The sequence below is a fragment of the Bombyx mori genome, chromosome 19, assembly GCF_030269925.1.
Source record: "Bombyx mori chromosome 19, ASM3026992v2".
NCBI classification, from domain to species: domain Eukaryota; kingdom Metazoa; phylum Arthropoda; class Insecta; order Lepidoptera; family Bombycidae; genus Bombyx; species Bombyx mori.
Window position 1 is genome coordinate 6,290,515 of NC_085125.1, and position 23,179 is coordinate 6,313,693.

Sequence of the window (23,179 nt, forward strand, 5' to 3'; positions counted from 1 at the left end):
AGATACAAAATTTAACTTCATGCAAAATCGCAACATACTTAACTATTTTTGAGACTGTAACCGGTTCACCTACCTACCTGTACATAAATCAAACACGAGGTCCCCATGTGAAAAGCAATGAACCGAACTTCAATCATATCGGGCCAGATAAGATAAAAAAAAAAAACGCATTGTTTTGGAACTGCTAATCTGTCATCAATGTCACAAACCAATAAGACAATTTTGAATCGTGACCTAGTTTCTTTATCTGCAGATCTGTTTTCAAGATTTGACCCAAAAGTTTATTTAAAAAGAGGGGAATCTAGTGTTTCGACAGCGCGCCGTCGTGTACAAAAAGATGTTGGTGTTGTAACGGCAGTATTATTTATAAAAAGTTTGTTCTCGATGCATTTTCGCAATCGTGCAATAATTGGAAAACTGGCTAAGTATCTGACAGTGAAACTGCTGCAAAAATTATATTTATTGGCTTCGAGAAAGCGGTTCAGTCAAACGAGTCAGTACGACTTGCTTTGTGAACATCAAATGTAAAAGATTGTTTGTTATTTGTTTAAATATCTATTAACAAATGCCGCCTTAAGAAAAAAAAAATAACTCGCGCTGCTCAGCATATTATTATTTATTTAATACACATTATCGGTCATCACAGTATTAGTATAGTTAGGCAATAATGATCTCGAGTAATCTAGACTATAAATACTACCACAAGAATACTGATCCCCAGTTTGAGCTATCATGTTGATTATTGCATCAGTACATTTATTATTGGTATTATAATGCAGGTTATCATTAATATTTCATTTCATTATTTTGAAATCAAGAATTTTAAAAAATATAACAGGGATAGCCCATTTCGCAACACTAGTAATTTTAAGGGATTTTCAAATTCGAATCAAACATGAAAGAAAAAAAAAAAGAAAGAGAAATGTCTCATAGAATCGCATCGCTTCTCGAGAAGATAAATATTTAAGCACCATTAGAAATAAAATAGAGCCTTGTTTTGATGCACATTACGTAAGATTATCGTGTGTTTTGGTAGGAACTACTTTGTTTTTATTTCGTAATCGTGAACTGCGATAGCGTGAACATCACGTATGCACTCAATGACATACTTGAGTGTATTTAAATAAACAAATTACACAGCTACACAAAAAAAATATGGTGGCCGTGGGTATCTTAGCATATTTTGATGTTTTCGTGTGTTTTATAATGCCCAGAATACGAATTTAATTAATGAAAGTATTGAATCTGCTTTTGTTTTTAGGATTATTGCATATTTTATTATTTACTAGCGACCCGCCCTCGCTTCGCTTCGGAAACTGTAATTTATTATTGATTTCTCCACTATTTAATGGACGTTGTATCAAGTTACACTATCTCCGAAATCATTTGAATAAATTAAAATTTTACAAAATTATAGTGAGGAACAGGGAGAGCGGCTCCATCAGGATCTAAAAGTGATGGGTTGGTGGGATCGCCGCATGAAGGTAGATTAGTGCTGGTCCTTAAAAAGAAACAATTAAGGGACACTGGAAATTATAAAAGAAAAGCTCATAAAAGGCGTTTTGAAGTCGTCGTGGCCTAAAGGATAAGACGTCCGGTGCATTCGTATCGAGCGATGCAACGGTGTTCGAATCCCGCAGGCGGGTACCAATTTTTCTAATGAAATACGTACTTAACAAGTGTTCATGATTGACTTCCACGGTAAAGGAATAACATCGTGTAATAAAAATCAAACCCGCAAAATTATAATTTGCGTAATTACTGGTGGTAGGACCTCTTGTGAGTCCGCACGGGTAGGTACGACCAACCCGCCTATTTCTGCCGTGAAGCAGTAATACTCTTGAGTTGTTAGGTCTGCTTCGGAGGCGTTCGGGCAGTTGTTAGCAAATCCCCCCCCTCCTGGCGGAGCCTTTGCTCGCCCACCTGTCCTGGTGAAGCTGGAAAGGCCTCCGGGCCACCAGTAATCTTTCAATCATAAAATAAAATAAAAAATAAAATAAAAAACGTTTGGTTTGAAGGGTGGGGTAGCCGTTGTAACTATATTGAGACCTTAGAATTTATATCTCAAGGTGGGTGGCGCATTTACGTCGTAGATGTCTATGGACTCCAGTAACCACTTAACACCAGGTGGGCTGTGAGCTCGTCCACTCATCTAAGCAATAAAAAAAAGGCGTTTTATTGAAATATAACATGTGTTTACGACATTTTTGTATCTGCTTACTTCGTTGTCGCGTCAGAACATTAGGTGGGGGACGAAACTTAGAAAGAGCATATTGAACTTCGTGAAGATAAACACAATGGAATCACGCGCATGTAACGTGCAAATCGTTCTGCCAAGTTCAAGGCGTGTATTGTGAATGCAAAATGATTGCAAATGAACTTGTTTTAAACGAGTCTACGTTGTTTTTTGTCGTCGTTTTTTATCTTTAATTCAACTTTGAATAGCTATAAATAAAAGCACTAACAAATATAGTTTGACACGTGACAACTCGTTTTTAGTATATTTCGGAACACAAAAACTCTTAAAAGGTCTTATTATAGATAATAATAAGTAACCTTGAATGGAATGTGAAACAACAAAAAGTTATTTTCGAAAAAAAACAATACTAAGCGAACTAGACGCACATACCTACTTTCAAGAATACTATAGTAGCTCAAATGTTAAAGTACCTATTAAAAATGATCAAAATAATACTGTGATTTTTTAGAATATGATCGGTAAAAATAATAATTATAATCACCGGCAATTGGTAACAAGAAACCGTTAATTGAGAATAGTTAGTTAATTCACTATAATAATAGAAAAAGTTATTTAAATATAAAATTCGATTTATTGAATCATATTTTAATTACGTTATAATAGTAATGTTTTTTTCCTATCTAATCGCCGGTAAATTTCTAATGGTGCTTAAATATTTATCTTCTCGAGAAGCGATGCGATTCTATGAGACATTTTTCTTTTTTTCTTTCATGTTTGATTTGAATTTGAAAATCCCTTAAAATTACTAGTGTTGCGAAATGGGCTTATACCTTTTACATTTTTTAAAATTATTGATTTCAAAATAATGAAATGAAATATAAATGATAACCGGCATTATAATACCAATAATAAATGTACTCGGTCCTACATCAGCTTCAAATGGAGAACGCTCAACGCCTGTCTGCCACCTGTCTGCAACGCATAATGCGCTACTTTGGCCACGTTGCCCGCAGAGGTGTAGACAACTTGGAACGTCTGATGGTCACTGGGAAAGTAGAAGGAATACGTCCTAGAGGCCGGAGCCCCAAACGTTGGTCCGACCAAATCTCAGAGCAAACCAGCGGACCACTTAGCGCTGCACTACACCAGGCAGCTGACCGGAACCGATGGAGGCTGACAGTCGACAAGCTAAAACGGAGTCACGATCCTCAGCAATGAGGGAGCCTAAGGGGTTATTCCAGCTACGTTCGGATGGAAATAAAAAGTTACTACTAATAAAAATTGGAATCGAAGGATACGACTGTGCCCGTGATCGAATCCTGCATGCAGGTACCAATTTTTCCAATAAAATACGTGCTTAACAAATAATCAAGAACGGCTACGGCGCGGCGGTGAAGGAATAACACCGTTTAATAAAAATCAAACCCGCAAATTTTGTGTTTTGCGTAATCACTGATGGTAGGGCGTTTTGTGAGCCCGCACGGGTAGGTATCACCACGGATAAGTGAAGCAGTAATGCGTTTCAGCTTAGCGGAGGCCTTTCCAGTTTCACCAGGAGAGGTGGGCGAGCAAAGGCTCAGCCAAGAGGGGCGGGATTTGCTAACAGCTGTCCGAGCGCCTCCTAAGGAGACCTCACAACTCAAGAGCAGCTGCTTCGCGAATGAGGCTTAGAACTCATGTTTCAAGGCATGCGGGTGCCGATATTTGTGTTATTAATGTCTATAGGCCGTGTGAATTTGTCCATCAATCTAACCAATAAAATAAGTATTTCAATTACGTCCAGCACTGAGAAAACCTCATCAAAAGCGCTGGTCTGTTCAAAAATAGCTGTTTGTTTTTTTATCAAAAGAAATTTTCCATTCGAAATTCAAAGGTCCCGCCCATTGCAACGTCTATCTATTAACGATAGTTTTAATACCATAGCATTTACTTCTTGCACCGTTGTGTTCAAAAAATATTCTTCTATTTTATTACTACGAGTAATTCTAGTTTCACCTTTCACTAGTTAGACCTTAGAACTTATATCTCAAGGGGGGTGGCGCATTTACGTTGTAGATGTCTATGGGCTCCAGTAACCACTTAACACCAGATGGGCTGTGAGCTCGTCCACCCATATAAGCAATAAAAAAATCATAATATAGGGATATTTCAATTCTTTAAACTTTAGGCAGCGGCTTGACTCTGTCCCTGACATTGCTGACGTCCATGAGCGACGGTAACCACTCACCATCAGGTGGGCTGTATGCTCGTCTGCCTACAAGGGCAATCTTTTTTTTAATTTAGAACGTTATATTTCCCAAGATACCAATATTAAAAGCCGCGTAGCTCAGGCTACGCCTCACACCCTTTTCACGCACTTCTGTACTTTAACCACAAAAGAAATCTGTATCCTTCATATCGCAGTATTTTCCATTACAACCTAAATTAAAATAGCTATTTGTTTAACGTAGTCAAATTTGATTACGCGATACACGCGATAAAATACGTATATTTGTTTGGGAATCAGCATTGTGGTGTTAATTTTATGAATGGTATATATTGTTATATGTTGTATGTTTTAGATGTTAAGTATTTACAATTTGATAACTGAATAAATTCAAATTGATAATTTACGTAATTAACCTTGAATTTTTTATTGTTCTTTGCCTCAAATTTCGGGGCTCGACTTGAGGCTAATTTATTGTAGAGGTCTGATGTCTGAAAGTAGCGGAAATCTAGATGCTGTCTTTAAGCTCCGATGACAACTTAAAACCAGGTGAATCTATAACTCTATATGTATTTAAATATTTACATTTTTAAGTTATCGTTATTTGACACAGTAAGTCAATAAAACATAAAATAAAAGAATCAGTGTATTTATGTATACCTAGTCTTGCCATAAATACTGAGACAAAGGAAAAAAAAAATCTATTGCAAATAACATTTATTACATTTACAGTTTGTTAGTTTAATACATAAATATAAAACAATTTAAAATATAAAAAGCTTATTCGAAGTGGTCTCCATTGGCTGCAATACAGTCATTTAAACGTTGAGGCCAGTTATCAATAGAAGCACGCACACTTTCCACGGGAAAAATTTTCACTGCCAATCGTACGGATTGTTTTAGGGACTCCAAATTATCATGACGTTTAGAGCAAGCCGTATTCTCTAAAACTGACCATAAATCATAATCCAGCGGATAAAGATCGGGACTAGACGACGGCCAGTCTTCAGCTCTGATGAAGTCCGAAACGTTCGTTTCCAACCAAGACTGCGTAGACTGAGCTTTATGACCTGTCGCCGAGTCTTGCTGGAAGGACCATTCTTGATTATTGAACATGGTGTTGTTAAGGGGCTTCACTGCCTTCTCAAGAATGGTATTTTGATACACTTGTGCCGATGTTTTGATACTTTTTTCACAAAAGTATGGCTCAGTCACTCCTTCATATCTAATACCCCACCAAACCATCACTGAAGTCGGATAGTGCCGACGTTGCACTCTGTCGACTAATTGGGAAGCTTCCTTAGAGCTTTGAGCATAAATACGGTCATTTTGTTTGTTAAAATGTTGCTCAATTGTAAAAATTTTTTCATCCGTAAACAAAATTTTTTTATGACCTCCCTTTGCGTACTGCTTCAGTAGTTGTTTCGATTTTACCACCCTATTCTCTTTCTGAGAAATGACCAGTACGTCTCTACGGCTGCAAGTCCTAAGTCATCTTTTAAAATACGCGACATGGTTCTAGGTGCTATCTTCATCTCCCGAGATAAAATCTTTTGCTTTCGGACAGGATTTCTTCGAATTCTTTCCTTTACTGCTTTGACCACCTATTTCGTACGAACACTACGTGGACGGCCAGATCTTTTTCTGTCACAAACAGAGGAAGTCTCATTGCACCTATTAATAGCCCGGTACACAAACTTTTTACTAATACCAAGCGTATGGAGTTTTAAAAATTGCATTTGGCTCCATACCTACTTTGTGTAATGCAATCACAGCGATTCGGTTCTCTTTATCACCCCACTCCATTTTAATATCGCAAAATATTCTACAATAATGTATTGGCGCCAATATGAGAAAACTCAATGAGCAATCATATAAAAATGACAGATTCCAAATTCAAATGTAATATTTTGTTTATTTTTAATTGTAACAGTATTTATGGGTATATTGAGTGGTGCGACTTAGCTTGTTTAAATCTTGTAAACCAAAAGATACCAAAATTTATTAAGCAAAAAGAACAATAGCATCGTGTAGGAAAATGAAACTATAGTATTTATTGCGTTATTAATGTTAGAAAGCGTATTTAGGGTCGATACGGATACCTATCTATACTGCCCACTTTTGTCGCCGAATTATTAAGTACATCGAGAACAATATAATTAAAGGCCTTCGCATAGTAGTAATCCATTAATCTCTGGAACGGCGGGACCGATTTTGAGACTTTCACTGATAGGTAGCTGATGATATAAGGAGTAACTTAGGTTACTTTATATAGACTAGCCTCGCCCCGCGGCGTCACCCGCGGTACAACAAAAACCGCGGGTAACATCGCGGGACTAAGCTATCAATAATAAAATTTAATATTTCCGAAGCGAAGTCGTTTGAAGTCGTCGTGGCCTAAAGGATAAGACGTCCTGTGCATTCGTGTGTAGCGATGCACCGGTGTTCGAATCCCCCAGGCGGGTACTAATTTTTCTAATGAAATACGTACTCAACAAATGTTCACGATTGACTTCAACGGTGAAGGAATAACATCGTGTAATAAAAATCAAACCCGCAAATTTATAATTTGCGTAGGTACCACCACCCCGCCTATTTCCGCCGTGAAGCAGTAATGCGTTTCGGTTCGAAGGGTGGTGTAGCCGTTGTATACTGAGACCTTACAACTTATATCTCAAGGTGGGTGGCTCATTTACGTTGTAGATGTCTATGGGCTCCAGTAACCACTTAACACCAGGTGGGCTGTGAGCTAGTCCACCAATCAAAGCAATAAAAAAAAAAAGCGAAGCGAGGGCGGGTTACTAGTATAATATATGGATTAGTTAAGTACATTCGTGAACCGCTTGCTAACAGCCCGACCGACTTGGGTTATTTCTTTTTCACTGGGTTCGTAATTGTCGGGATAACTTGTGAGAATTATCTGTGGACTGTGATCACCTTTCACTAGCAATTCTATTAAATCGCTATTGTTAAACCGAATCAAGTAATCAACATAAGACAAATCAGAATAAAAAAAACATATTGGAACGTCTGTTTCATGTTTATCGTTCTCACGGACAAATGCGCTGACTGCAAAACATCTGGTATCTATCTGTCTATGTTAACCTTTTGATTTAATAGCCAGAAAGTAGATGATGCATGGACTGGCTTAGCACACTAATAGAGCTCTACAACGATTTTCGCAGTAAATTTTACATTCCCACAACATGCAGATCGACATTGATGATAAATTACACGACTGCAAATCCTCTGTTCTCATTGTTTTTTGTTTAATAAATCCTCTGAACCGACGTTTCGACCTTTAATCATCATTTCGATCGGATGATGAATGATGACCGAGGTTACACAACTCAAGGTCATGGATGAGATCAATATGTACTTAGTTAGGTTTGTTTTTACACATATTTATGAAAATAGTATTTTTAAATTGCAGTGTAGCGTAATAATTGCGAGTTAGACGCGTGATTTGTGCGTTTTTCTGTCTGCTTGTTTGTGATCATCGATTGAGTGGTGATCGTTTGGAACCTCTGGGTCTGCGGAGGGACCTCAGTTCTGTATTTTGTACCGTATGTTCCACGGGGAGTGCTCTAAGGAATTGTTCGAGATGATACCGACATCTCGTTTTTACCATCGCACCGCCCGCCCACCGGAGTAGAGTTCATCCATACTACCTGTAGCCACTGCGGTCATCGACAGTGCGTTTCCAGAGGTCTTTTTTGCCACGTACCATCCGGCTATGGAATGAGCTCCCCTCTACGGTGTTTCCCGAGCGCTATGACATGTCCTTCTTCAAACGAGGCTTGTGGAGAGTATTAAGCGGTAGGCAGCGGCTTGGCTCTGCCCCTGGCATTGCTGAAGTCCATGGGCGACGGTAACCACTCACCATCAGGTGGGCCGTACGCTCGTCTGCCTACAAGGGAAATAAAAAAAAAAAACTCGGTAAGAACTAAATTACCTATCCTGATCAAACTGTTTTGTCTTTAAGTTTATAACATACTAGCGACCCGGCCTCACTTCGCTTCGGAAACTGTAATTTATTATTGATTTCTCCACTATTTAATGGATGTTATTATACATATAAACCTTCCTCTTCAATCACTCTATCTATTAAAAAAACCGCATCAAATACCGTTGCACAGTTTTAAAGATTTAAGCATACATAGGGATATAGGGACAGAGAAAGCGACTTTGTTTTATACTATGTAGTGATATGAATTGACTGAGCATTTATCAGTAAGATGAATTACATTTCTTTTAAGTGCTAAACGTACCTATAATTTTGTATTTATTTCAACTAAAAAAATATATCTGTAAATAAGTAATAATCCAATTTTCGTTTTTGTTTACGCGGTGAGACGGGCACACGTCACGCCTGTTTTCAGTAGTTACCTGCGTCTTTAGATATCACGATATAAATGGCGTCATTCACCTAAAGATAATAATGTGTTCTAAATCTCCATATACTTCCACCCAATACTTTATGCCAAAACGCATTACTGCTTCACGGCAGAAATAGGTAGGTTGGTAGTACCCATGCCTATAATTCGCCCTACCATTAGTGAATATTGGTTGGAAATCGTAGTAAGTATGCGGGTATAATCATCAGATAGTACTGCTGTCCATTATCCGCTATAAATTCCTTGGTCGCTTTTTAGTACACCCACGGAAAGAAATGGAGTGGTTGGTGCTCTTTTTGGCCGACATCTTACAACTATTGTTAGTGTAGTGTGCAGACAAACTCACGGTCTATCTGATATTAAGTAATTACTAAAAATGGCGTCACATCGTGGGTGTCGCTACTCTACTTAATAGACGAGGTCGAAAGATCAATATTGAGGGGTGAAAGGCTTACGGGGCTATTAAGGGGCTTAAGCGACATTTTTTGCAACTTTACAGGAGAGCCATTTCAAGTTTATAATTCGGAAAAAATATCTTAACGAAAAAACTTCTTTAGCTATTTGAATGGAACAAACTTAATTGGAAACATCAAACTGTTGATGCTAATACCAAATAAAAGGAATCTTTAATTACAAAGATAAATATCGCGTATTAAGCGAAATATCGCTTAAACCAAATAGCCTTTCATCCCTCGATATATAATGGAGTAGGAAGGAAGAGTAGACGGTCAACGCTCTCGCGGCCGATCATCCACAAGGTGGACAGACTTCGTTAAGTTATCTACGAAGTGTTCACTTACTGAATGTACACGTACCGCTACAAATAGAGAGAGATGGAGAAGTCTCTCAAAAGCTATAACCAGACATTAAGACATACGTAACCACGAACACTCCGCCAGGAGTGTACGACTGAGAAGAAATATAATGTAACTTTTTTTTTTATCCTAGCTATGCTGCTAGCCTTGAGAGGCTATTTCAGCTTCTCCTTGACGTGTAGGTGAGTTCACGGCGCTCAAACCGGGAGTGTTGCTAACACTGGCCCTAGCAAGAGCAGTGCTTTGCAGAATTTACCACCGGATCGGAAACGCGACCCACTGAGAAGATCCGGCGAGAAACTCGGTGGGCTAAATAAATACGAACACGAAAAGGTCTGGCCTTTGAACCCCCTTTATGTTTATGCATAACAATGCCCCAAACAAGGTTCCTTTTGTTTTTTGTTTGGCGCCATATCTGTATTTATGTAACCCTGTGTAAGAATAGTACTTGTATGATGTAGACATTCATAGGTAGATACCACTATTCTACTGTCGTAAAATGGTCATGTGTTCCGATGTGAAGGCTCCGTTAACCAATACATGTATCATAAAATTGTGTCCTCTTCTCATGTCTCCGAGTTCGCAGTGCTTCGCAGAATCTACCACCAGATCGGAAATGTAACAGACCTCGTCAGTCTTCTTGATATAGTATTAGTACTTTCGCATTCTCTGTTCGTAGTAATGGCATTCTCACCTTATACTCTTAATAAACTAACTCTGCTAGGCTAAGGATGGCTTAATATGTAAGGTTTATCAGTCTCTGGTACTAAATGTACACAGGGTTCTATTTGGGGCCAGATGAACATGAGTGACTTATTTTTGATTATTTATTTACCCATTGAAATCTCCCTATTATTTCTTACATGATTTTTTTGTTTTGCCGTTGAATCCTCACGAGTCATAACCGTCGTCCTGTATTTTTAGCGAGAAGTACTAACGTATTCAGGTTTGAGTGGAAGCAAAGTCAATTTAGAATTTGATCTCAAGATTAACGATGGGCTAACGGATTGACGTGAGTTCAATTTCTCAATTAGACAACAGCACGTGGAGTCTACCTAGTGTACTCATTGGCATAACAAAAATTAATACACAGATATTATCGTATTTTTTTATTGCGTTAACGACCTTGCTTCGATGTGGACGAGCTCACAGCCCACCTGTTGTTGAGTGGTTACCGAAGCCCATAGACATCTACAACGTATATGCCGCCAACCACCTTGAGATATGAGTCCTAAGGTCTGAGTATAGTTAGTTTTGCTTCTACTTAGAGAATCTACTAATAAAGACAGAATTGTTTGTGATGGCAAATAATATTCGAAACTGTACAACCTATGGTAGTTAATGATGTTCGCGGGTCGATCGCATTTGTCCTGACAATTGTCCACGCACGTACCTAATCTATGACGCCGTTCGCTCGGTCACCGGCGGCTCCATGGAGAATTGGCCAAGCGTAGCGATGGTATGATTCGCTCACATCGATGCTCTCCCATTGTTGTCCCCCCCTTGATGTGATTTAACTGAATTATGATGCGAAATGGTCACAATTCGGTTGATGCTGTCAAGTTGTGCACCCGTGCTGTGCTCCAGGTGTAACCGGGACTCTTTTGGCGTGAGTGGTGCTACGTCTTGTGAGACCCGTGCTACGATTACCCCTTGTAGAAGCGAGTACCAGTGAAAAGCTCAAGTAAGTGTGTAGCGATTTTAATGAAACAACTTATGTGAATCATGAGTTATGTTTCATTGTACCTATTCGTTTTATTATCAGATGTGTTGAATATAGAAAATTACCATATTATAATCCGTTCAAAGCAGAAATCAAAGGGATTATGATTAAAATACGTATAAGCTGTAAATATATTTGATTATCAGGCAATCAATGTACGTACTGAATCGAACAGGCTTCTAAGTAAATGATAACGCTACTGGCGTCGGTGTCAGTTTTGTCGTGTTTCATTATTATGCAACATTAATCAAATGCACACATCATTTACATAAATTAAGCTTTATTAACTTGAAGTTTAGTTACCCCTCTAAAAGTACTCTAGCTTCAATCGTTGTTTATATACGTATTGAGTTGAAGTGGTTGAAGTACCAAGTACTTCCATTTGATTTCATGTAGAAAACGGTCGTTCGGATTGTCGATAATCCTAATCTCATTTGGAGCACTCAGGCACTTTGGAGCTTCTGGGGGTATGAATGTCCCATGGGGATTAATTTGGGAAATTTTAGAGATGACCAATCGTATCAGGAGTGCAACGGAACCGGCGTTAAAATTACTTGGTCGAGTATTATTTTCTTAAAGGAAATTATTTTCTAACACGTGATCACCATTGACTTCAATGATGAACGAATAATATCGGCTAATCAAACGAAAACAAAAAAAAAAACTTACGTATTTACTGGTGGTGGGGTGTGTTATAAGCCTCCACAGGAAGGTTCCGCCATGTATCTTACTTCTGCCACGAAGCACTTATGAATTCCTGTTTAAAGGGATAAAGGGCACCCCTTTATGCAATACAATTGGGACTTCGAGATCAAGTTTTTTTTGTATTGCCCTTATTGGCAGACGAGCATACGGCCCACCTGATGGTGAGTGGTTACCGTCGCCCATGGACTTCAGCAATGCCAGGGGCAGAGCCAAGCCGCTGCCTACCGAGTCAAGTCTTAATAGATATCTATGCGCTCCAATAACCACTTTACACTAGATGGGGCATATGCTTATTAATTTATCTATGCGATAAAAAACCCGGTTTAGATGGATATTTTTGATTTTTGATTATACTGTCAAAAGCCGTTTGTAAAAAAGGTCCAAGGATTCTTTTACCTGGAATTTTCATAAAGCTTTTGTACATTGTTTTACTAGTAGTTATTACGGGACTACGGGTATAAACGGGTCAGTATCTTCATTAGACATAATATTATATAAAGGAGATGATAAGGAAAGAGCCTTTCGCCTTCTCCATAATCCTGTTCTGACGGTTAGTTGATCTTAGTGGATTTACAACAGCGCTTTGGTTCTCACTGTGTTTTGTGTCGTATGATCCATGGAAAATACTCTGAGGATTAGTGTAGATGATTCTTCCATCTCATTTTTGCAATCTCACCGTCCACCACAGGAGCAGAGTGTATCCATACTATCTAGAACTGCTGCGTTCATCTATAGGGTGTTTCCAGAGATCTTTTTTGGACCTACCACAGGTAATTACGTGACACGAACATTTATCTTGGTCAGAAATTTCTTAAATTCACGGACAAAATCAGAATCTGTTTTGATATTGTGAGGTCAACTCTTATTCATTTTTAAACTAGTTTTCCGCACGTGGCTTCGCCCGCTCTCCTCTCCAAAACTCCAATCACGTTTTTGCAAGTTAACCGTCGGAGCACCGTGGTTAATGAAGAACGTCGACTTAACGACGATCTGGGTCTTGAACCGATCCGGAAACACCTGAAGTTAGGTTTGGAACGGTACTTCGATAAGGCTATGCGTCATGATAATCACCTAATCGTTGCCGCCCCTGATTACACCCCAATTCCTGCCCACGCAGCCAGTCACCGTCAATGCCCAAGATAAGTTTTTACGGATCCATCAGATCAGCCCTAGAGGCCTTCAGCTCTAATATTAGGAGCAGGCTTAGGGACCCCGGTAACCGTACTCGTTGAACTCAGCAAATATTTCGACGTGCAACATTAGGTATGTTAACATCAACCCGTTGCGTTATCGCCGGATCTTCTCAGCGGGTCGCGATTTGAAGTCGTCGTAGCCTAAAGGATAAGACGTCCGGTGCCCTGCCTATTTCTGCAGTGTACAGTAATGCGTTTCGGTTTGAAGGGTGGGGCAGCCGTTGTAACTATACTGAAACCTTAGAACTTATATCTCAAGGTGGGAGGCGCATTTACATTGTAGATGTCTATAAGCTCCAGTAACCACTTAACAACAGGTGAGCTGTGAGCTAATCCAACCATCTAAGCAATAAATAAATAAAAAGACATTCCAATCTCAATCACGAATCACAGCCATTCTTGAGTTGTTAGGTTTTCTTTGGTGGCCCTCGGGCAGCTGCTAGCAAATCCCACTCCTCCTGGCTGAGCCTTTTCTCGCTCACCTGTCCTGGTGAAACTGGAAAGGCCTTCAGGCCATCAGTACAAATCAAAGCAATAAAAAAAAAAAGTCATTCCTTCATAAAAAAAGCTTCGCCAGCACGGTCAAAACTTTATATGTAATAAATATATATAATCTACTATACATCTAAAAGTAAACTCTATTACTATTTATATGGCGATCGCTTTTAACGTACGATAGTGTTCTGACATATGAAAATAATATGAGTATCCGTTCAAAGGCTCCAGAGATGTGGCCAAGAAGACAAGTCAGAAAATAATTATAAAAATCGTGGTTTATGGTCCTTATTATAACTGCCATAAGCAAAACCAGTATAATAAGGGCTGTGTTCTGTATTGCGATTATATCGGTGGGTATCGGCGAACAGACTAAATCTAACACAAACATAAATCTTGCACATGAACACTTTGCATTCATGATTTATTGAAATCTCACTTTTTACGTGAGCATAATCAATGGTCTCAATTGTTAGGGAAAAATGCAAACCACATGCAGAGTGTATTTGTAAATCGTATATGTTATATATAGGATACGCTGGTCTTAGGTAGTTATAAAGTAAGTAGGAATACGAGCTTATGATTTGACTGCTACGGCTGTCAATGCCATAAACATTGTCAAAAGCTAACCTAACCTAACACTACCTATCGCGAACTCTATCGCCTTAACTATGTTCTTATTACAGAAAACCGAAAGAATAGTTTGACACTGATAAACTCGCAAGCGCTCGATTTCCACTAATTTTACTATGAAAAACCATAATCATTTATTTATGTGAGACTCCTTGGTATTAATCGGATATTAGGACATAAGTGTTCTTTGAGTATTGCATGAACATGCTAAGATCGCTAGCCCACACATACTGGTGGTAATTTATAGGTGCTTTGACCACCACACCATGGTTACGGAAATGAATCGGTTGCTGATTGGTACTAACGTCCAGCTGTGATAGACTGATGATGGTGACAGTCTCTCAACGGTCGTATTAAAGTATTCTGGCTCATGAGCTCGTAAAAAATGAATTAATAGGGTGTGCCTGTTTCGATGTCGCAAGTTATATCTGTGTTATTTCCCATGGGCTTTTCCTAGCCCATCCCATTGTCCCACAATAGTCAAACAAACAGTTTTCGCACCGTTTCGTTCCGCGTGATTGGTTACAGTCAAAAGTTCTTTTACCGTTTGATGGATGCTGGATATCCGCATTGCGCTCTTTCATACAGGACAAAGTAAAGTTTCGACAAAAGTTATTAACTTTCTCTTATGTGGGCCATTTGATCCATTGCTTTTATTATTCTTGTTTGATTGGAAAACCTTCGCTTTTCAGTCAATGATTGAATAGTCGAATTGTTTTGAGAGAATCACGTGTGTAATCTTGATGTAATATTATTTTAGCATTGCGTTACAAATTTAAACATGTATTTCATTTATTAAGAGTCAAAACTAGTAGAAGTATTTCATTTTTAAAGTAAGAACTTAGTATCACACTATCAGACAAAACAACTTTGAATTCAACTATTAATCATTAAATTTTATTTATTTTCGTGAAAGCGAAGTCAAATCTCGTATTGGAGGAATGTGTCATCAAAAAATCCTTTTTTGCTTATTAACGTAAAATAATAATCTTTGATACAAACTTGATCATTCTAATATACCAAAACCAAAAAAAAAACAATTTGCAATCCATCTTTTTGCAAAAAGGATAAATAAAACCAAACAATGATTTCACGGCATAACTGTATCGAAATTTGAATGCCACGTCATTTCGTGGTATCGTTTGGACGAGGACCTCGGTTGATCACAATACACCGGATACGACCATCCGCTTTCCAACGACACAATTTTCGGAACCGCCAAAATTTTCATAGTACAAGTATTTAGTTTTATTATGTAGATTTCGCTGTTCCAGTCGGTAGGCTAATGATGTCTACGTGGGAAATTTTATTTGCAAAAAAAAAAAGTACTTTTACAGAGTACGAGTAGAAAAGGACATCTTTTATACAGTTGATTTTTAATGAATCCAACAGCCATTTTTTTTTTGATAATACAAAAGTATCAAAATACTTGTTATATTTTGTTATAGTACTAGGTATGACAAAGTGTTTAAGACCTTTCTTTGTCGTGTTATGTATTGTTTAATCGGTGAAATTTTAAATTGAAATTATGATAAAGGAGTGACCCAAAATAAACTGTTTGGAAAGTTACTATTCCAAAAATTCAATTAATTAATAAAACTATGTACATCGATATTTTTTATACCTATTATATTTTTACAATTTTTATTCTTGATAGCAATGCTCTCAGTTATCTACGTAATTATAGTTGAAAATAATTTATGTTATTTTTGTAGTTTGTTTAGGTGGGTATCCGTAAATGGATTCCCCAGCGTTAAAAAAAAAAGGTATCATAAAGTAACTTATTTACTGTCTATTATCGAATTTCATCCTGTACCCCTTTTCTAAGACACAAAACTTTTAAAATTGTTTCAATCTCCCTAATATTTCATTCATTGTTACACATAATTACATTTAATTTAGTATTCGAAGTCTAAATATTCCAAGCTAATCCTTAAATAAAATAACCAACAATAGTGCTCTGTGTAGCGCTCTAAATAACTGAAAAAACAGTATTATCAACATGAACAGTCATATCACTTAAAATTGCTTTTTCTATATTATCTGTTGGCAAATATTTGCGACAAAAATTATAATAGCAATAATTTTAATGATATTTTATCTATAGCTCAGTGAATTCAATGCAGAATAACGGTTCGGATGTCAATATTGTATTCGATTACAATGATTACAATGGTGTATTTATTTACACGTTTGTTTTCATTTTGAATTATTATAGATACCCTCCTGTATGAATCCGTGACCACGAAAACTGTAAACTACATATTCTGAACGTCAGAAATAATCTAATAACAACAAAAAAAAAACCGGAATTAAATTGTATAAGTAGTTTTAAACATATACTGATATGAAATTAATTCAGCGTCAGATGTGTCCGATATTAAATCGTCGACAGTAAAATGCGCTATCTTAAGATCTGTAAGTCTGTAACGTCAAATGGTTGTCGTCTACCCATTTCCAGGATCGGAATTGAAAGACGGCATGGCCGATAGTACTTACGTTTAACTAAATAAACTCCTTTCAAACCGTGATAATTATTAACTAGCAAATGGACACATACTGCAAGCTATAAAGGATAAATAAAATAAAAAACTTTCTTTCCAAATCTTTAAATAACCTAAAAAGATGTTAATTAAAAATTAAAAAAAAATCGTTGTTTGCCAAAAAGTAAGAGGTTTTGCAATATACTTTTAAACTCAATCATTTAGACAACGAAACAACATAATTTTAGAAAACATATTTTCTTATTTCAGATATAAGTCTACACAAAACAAAAGTTTCGTTAAACGATAAGGAAACATTGCCTTGTATAAAATTAAATATTTCCAAACTAAAATTAGTACTGTAAAATATACAATATATTGTGTACCTTAGATAGGTATGTTTATATTAGAGACGGGTGGGTGGTCTAATCAACGTCTAAACGTCGCGACGACGTCTATAGTATACAGAACCACTTCGACCTAAGCAAAGTGTGAAAACAAAACAATTGTCCTTATTGACTCAAACGAATTATCTTTATTTAATTATCGTGACATTTGAGTACAGACGATGTAAATACATTTTACATTCACATATTGATTTTGTTATAAATAAATTATGTAAATAAATGATATAAAACCATTAGATTTTTCTAAGGCATTTTTAGATATCAAACCTTGGATATCAAAACATCAAACGAATTTTGCTGCACAAGCCGTTTAGTTTTACGAGAATAACTTTTCTTAATATTCATATTATGATAAAATAGCGACCTTTGCCATGTGTTAGTGGCTGTAGGTTATTATAGTTTGATCCTTGTAAAAGAAATCATATACTGGATCGGTCATCGTTCTCGTCGAACCCGTCGCTTGCGACGAAGGGCTCGGCGAGTAAATTAACCCACAGACACAGCCCACTGAGTTTCTCGCCGGATCTTCTCAGTGGGTCGCGTTTCCGATCCGGTGGTAGATTCTGGAAGCACGGCCCTTGCTAGGGTTTGAGCCCTGTGAGCTCACCTACTAGTTAAGGTTACGCTGATATAATAAGGTTACGCTTTCTAGACCATCAGCTTAGGTATAAAAAAGTCGTAGACTATTTTTAACTACTTAAAACTACTTTTACGGTTTAATCTCGCGGCTTAATCTTTTCTTGTTAATGTTTCCGACGTTTCGAATACTTTAGAGTTTTCGTGGTCACGAAAGATTTATCGTGAAAGTAGTTGTTCTCCCCCTACCTATTCCCTGGTAGCTTAAGGAGCTATTCCCAGACGCCCGGCTACGCCCAGCTACGGCCCAGCCCAGCTACGCCCGGACGGGTGGGTGAGTTCACGGGCTCAACCTGAGAGAATTTGCTAACACTAGCCCTAGCAAGAGTAGTGCTTCGCAGAATCTACCACCGGATCGGAATCGCGACCCACTGCGAAAATCCGACAAGAAACTCAGTGGGCGTCAAGCCACTAGCACTTGCTGTGCAGTGCTTCGCAGAATCTAAATGTAAAACCTCTCATTTTCCTAAAAGGCCGTGTAATCATAATATGCTATGTGTATAAATATAAAAGCTTACATAAACACAATAAAATACTTAAACAGCCTTGTAACAGTTTGTTGTCCATTTAAATGGTGTAACGAACCAACGCATGTTTTGAAAAATGCCACGGAACTTGAATAAAAACATATTGGAAAAAATAAATCAAATGTAATATAAAGTAAGAACATAGTGTGCGCTAATATTTATTTTGACGTCGATAGCTTGTTTAAAGTTTGCACAATTTTCATAATATTCTCTGTGTTTGCATTTATCTGATTACAAGTTACATTAGCGAGTTGATGACGCGACGACATTATGTGAAGAAAACTAAAAGTAAACCTGCGTCGGTCGTACATTTTGCCTTAACCGCTTTTCCATAAATTCTTTGTAATTTTTTTACCATTCCCTTGAGATCGCGACTCCAATTTTTAACTCATTTACATAAAGAACGCTTATCTAAAATAAAATAAAATAAATTAAATAAAAAAAAGTAGCCTATGTTCATCAGGGACAATGTCGGCTTCTAATGGAAAAAGAATTTTTCAAATCGGTCCAGTAGTTTCGGAGCCTATTCGAAACAAACAAACAAACAAATCTTTCCTCTTTATAATATTAGTATAGATTCCACGCCTGGATGCAAATACTAAGCTTGTCTTTTTTTTTTTTGCTTAGATGGGTGGACCAACTCACAGCCCACCTGGTGTTAAGTGGTCACTGGAGCCCATAGACATCTACAACGTAAATGCGCCACCCACCTTGAGATATAAGTTCTAAGATCTCAGTATAGTTACAACGGCTGCCCCACCCTTCAAACCGAAACGCATTACTGCTTTCACGGCAGAAATAGGCAGGGCGGTGGTACCTACCCGCACGGACTCACAAGAGGTCCTACCACCAGTAAAGAAATAAATATACGAAAAATATACAAAAAATATACAGTACTAAATATACAAAAAAAAAGAAAGAAAAATGTAATTGCATGGAATAAAGGGCTCTTTTATTTTTATTTTTATCTATACAATAGGTGCGTGAATGAGCTGTCGGTGACGCGTGATCTGCACATCAGCCAGCAGGAAGATGAAGCCGCGGGGGGCAAGCGTCATGCACGCCTTCACAGCCCTCACTATGCTAACTATGGCCAATGGTAAAATAATGAGTATAGATTCGATTTTACGTTTAGAAACACACGTAACTATGAGTTCAGGGGTCACCGGATCCAACGGATCCCATAGACATTAATCACGTCAATGCCGCCGCCATTTTTCAGACATGAGTTCTAAGTCCTAGTTTTTATAGTACAACGGCTGCCCCATCCCTAAAACCGGAACGCATTACTGCTTCACGGCAGAAATAGGCAGGTTACATTTAAAAACGCACATAATTGTTAGTTAAGTGGTCAACGGATCCCATAGACATTAACCACGTCACTGTCGCCGCCCATCTTGAGACATGAGTTCGAAGTCCCAGTTTTTATAGTACAACGACTGCCCCACCCCTCAAACCGAAACGCATTACTGCTTCACGGCAGAAATAAGCAGGCCGGTGGTGGTAACTACCCGTGTGGACTCCCAAGAGGTCTTACCACTAGTAAACAAGAGGTCCTAAGTGGTCAACGGATCCCATAGACATTAACCACGTCACTGTCGCCGCCCATCTTGAGACATGAGTTCTAAGTCCCAGTTTTTATAGTACAACGACTGCCCCACCCCTCAAACCGAAACGCATTACTGCTTCACGGCAGAAATAAGCAGGCCGGTGGTGGTAACTACCCGTGTGGACTCCCAAGAGGTCTTACCACTAGTAAACAAGAGGTCCTACCACCAGTAACAAATTAATTGCACATATTAGAATTATCTATGCGAGATTATAATGCACTTTGACATCTATTGACAAAACCAACCATCGTGTATTAAGTTAAGGACGAATGTTTTATCCGCGAGTTTCGAAATTAGTACTATATTTCTACCTTTCTGAAAATCTTGTTTAATATCCGAACTAACTAATACTTTTTTATATCAATCTTGAATTGTTTTTAGCCCAAACAACTTGTAACCAAGGTATGGGCCGAGTTATGTACGAGCGACTACCGAATCAACAGTTACATGGATTTGACGATGACGTTGTAAGTTATTAATCGTGTTCTTTTAGTGAATAAAATTAAGGAAAAAAAAAAAGATTAAATTTAAAAGTTTAAGGAAAACATTTTTGTGATTCAAGCGTTATCAGTTTTAATGAAATCGCTAGTAAAGTCGCAAATAAAGATTAAAAAATAATCTCTAATCGTTGTTAAACACAAACACAAAAACAACAGTACAAGGATAATTGATGTGATAGATCACGTGATAGAATTTTAATCCTCACAAAAGATACCTACTATGAGTTGCTATGTTTAATTCAATTAATCGCTGCAATAATTCGATTGCCCGTGACCAAAACGGATTAACGACAGTGAAATTTGCATGATTAAAGGTACGAGAAACTGCACCGCCATTCCGCGTGTTGGAGAAATGCCAGGATCTATGTTTACGTGATAGATCTGGAAACAGCCTAGTCAGGACCTGCAACTCTATAGATTTTCAACCAGGGGCCCGTATAGCGGCCTTCAGTCCGGAACCAGAGTACGAGGAGTCAACATGCTACTTAACCAGAGAGCAGGCTACACCTGAAGGGATTGGGACTTTAATGATTGTCCCTAACAGTGTGCATTTTAATGAAATTTGTCTCACGTGTAAGTTATGTTTTGTATGATCCGTACTTATTTAAACTTCAATTCAATTATTGTTTTTTTTTGGAGCTAAGTCTTAAGATTTTTTTATGACATTCATTATGAATTTTATAGCAAATCGGCCTGAACGAGAATGTCCGTCGCGTCGCTATGTTTTTGAACGTCACGCACGGAAACGTTTGAAGCTACCGCCCTCAGACCTAAAGGAAATAATGGTCGCCAATCGCACCGAATGCGAGGACAAGTGCTTGGGAGAATTCAGCTTTGTCTGCCGTTCTGCGACTTATGATTCGGCTTTAAGAACATGCTCCCTCAGTAGATTTACGAGACGCACCCACCCGGAGTTATTGGAGGACGACCACAACGCTGATTACTTGGAAAATACATGTCTTAATGGTTAGTAGGAAATCGATTGTACGATTTTTTTTTTATTGCTTAGATGGGTGGACGAGCTCCCAGCCCACCTGGTGTTAAGCGGTTACTTGAGCCCATAGACATCTATAGCGTAAATGCGCCACCCACCTTGAGATATGAGTTCTAAGGTCTCAAGTATAATTACAACGGTTACCCCACGGCTTTACTGCTTCACGGCAGAAATAGGCAGGGTGGTGGTACCTACCCGCGCGGACTCACAAGACTTCCTACCACCGGTAAATACGAGTCAGTGGCTTCAAATTACGGATAAAATTATTTAAGTGAGTGACGAGAATACTGTTTTAAACCACAATTAAATGAAAAGAGAATGAAACGTAATATTTTGCCGTAAATTAAAAAAATACATTGTTACTTTTTTATTGCTTAGATGGGTGGACGAGGTCACGATTCACCAGATGTTAATTAGTTACCGGGACCCATAGAGATCAACAACGTAAATGCCGCCTCAGACCTTGAGACATGGTGCTGTGTGGTGCTGTGTGGTCATAAAACTTTTTTTTTTTTTTTTAAAACATGTCCTTTTACTATGTACTTTATAATTTAAGGATTATTTTTTTTTAAATGCTAATATCTTTTGTGTCTAGCAAGCATATAATTTAAGTTGTCTTTAATTTTTCTCTGTTCAATCTCTGTCACTAAACCAGCGAGTTGGTAAGGTAATCCACTGGGTAATTGATTAATTTGGTTTTTTTAATTTTTTTATTTAAGTTCCACTTTGGTTCTTCTGCATATACACATACACGTCTTAATTGTGCACGTCTGAAATCTATTAACATATCAATGTATGAAACTGATGATTTACTTGATCTCAATGATAGTTTCTTTTCGTGTACCTCTTCATCTGATAGTTTTGTCAGTGTGAATAGTAACTCTTCCACAGTTCTGACCCAACATGATCGGATCGCCCAATGTTTTTCTACTTATTCCAATAATCTTAATATAGCCCACATTAATGCTCAAAGTGTTCCTAGTCATTATACTGACCTTCTGTCCTCATTTAGCAACTCTCCGCTTGACGTCATACTTATTACTGAATCTTTTTTAAAACCCTCTCTTCCTTCTTCATTTTTTTCACTCCCTGGATTCGTACTGATCAGAAATGACCGAACCGAGAAGAGGCGGAGAAGGGGGCGGTGGCGTGGCTATCTATCTGCGTGCTGAAATTCCATTTAAGGTTATAAATGCGTCACCCTCTCCGTATTCCGAATCCGCTGAATTTCTTTTTCTTGAGATCTCCATATTTCACTCTAAACTCCTACTTGGTGTTTTCTATAGCCCTAACCTCAATATTGATTATTTCAATTCTCTTGATTCTGTCTTGCTCGAGCTCTGCTCAAATTACAATCATGTAATCATTATGGGAGACTTCAACACTTGCCTCATCAAAAACAACTACCGATCTCGTCAACTTCTATCTTTACTGTCTTCTTTTAACCTTCAGGTCTTACCATCTTCTGCTACTCATTTTTCTCCTAATTGTACTCCTTCTGTACTTGATCTCATGATAGTATCTTCTCCTGATAATGTTATCACTCATGGTCAACTCTCCGCTTCCTTTTCTTATCATGACTTGATTTATCTCTCCTATCGTGTTCGACCCCCTAAACGTAATTCACAATTTCTCCTACTTCGCAATTACAAGGG

At 38.0% G+C, this 23,179-nt stretch overlaps 1 protein-coding gene across 8 annotated transcripts in view; it reads left to right on the plus strand.

The window, feature by feature from the left end:
• Positions 1 to 23,179, plus strand: part of LOC101744009 (uncharacterized) — a 53,450-nt gene that overhangs the window by 5,778 nt on the left and 24,493 nt on the right. For 4 of the 8 annotated variants that reach the window (XR_009975676.1, XM_038017720.2, XM_038017721.2 and 1 more), the window contains exons 1-5: positions 10,721 to 11,302; positions 19,400 to 19,519; positions 20,412 to 20,497; positions 20,845 to 21,103; positions 21,215 to 21,496. Coding sequence is in view for 7 of the 8 variants with exons in the window: in XM_038017720.2 (XP_037873648.1) it covers positions 19,453 to 19,519; positions 20,412 to 20,497; positions 20,845 to 21,103; positions 21,215 to 21,496 (694 nt within the window). In the remaining variant the exon portion in view is untranslated. Of the gene's footprint in view, positions 1 to 10,720; positions 11,303 to 19,399; positions 19,520 to 20,411; positions 20,498 to 20,844; positions 21,104 to 21,214; positions 21,497 to 23,179 lie in introns of those variants that run through there. The other 4 variants (XM_062673974.1, XM_062673977.1, XM_062673975.1 and 1 more) reach the window with 1 other exon arrangement.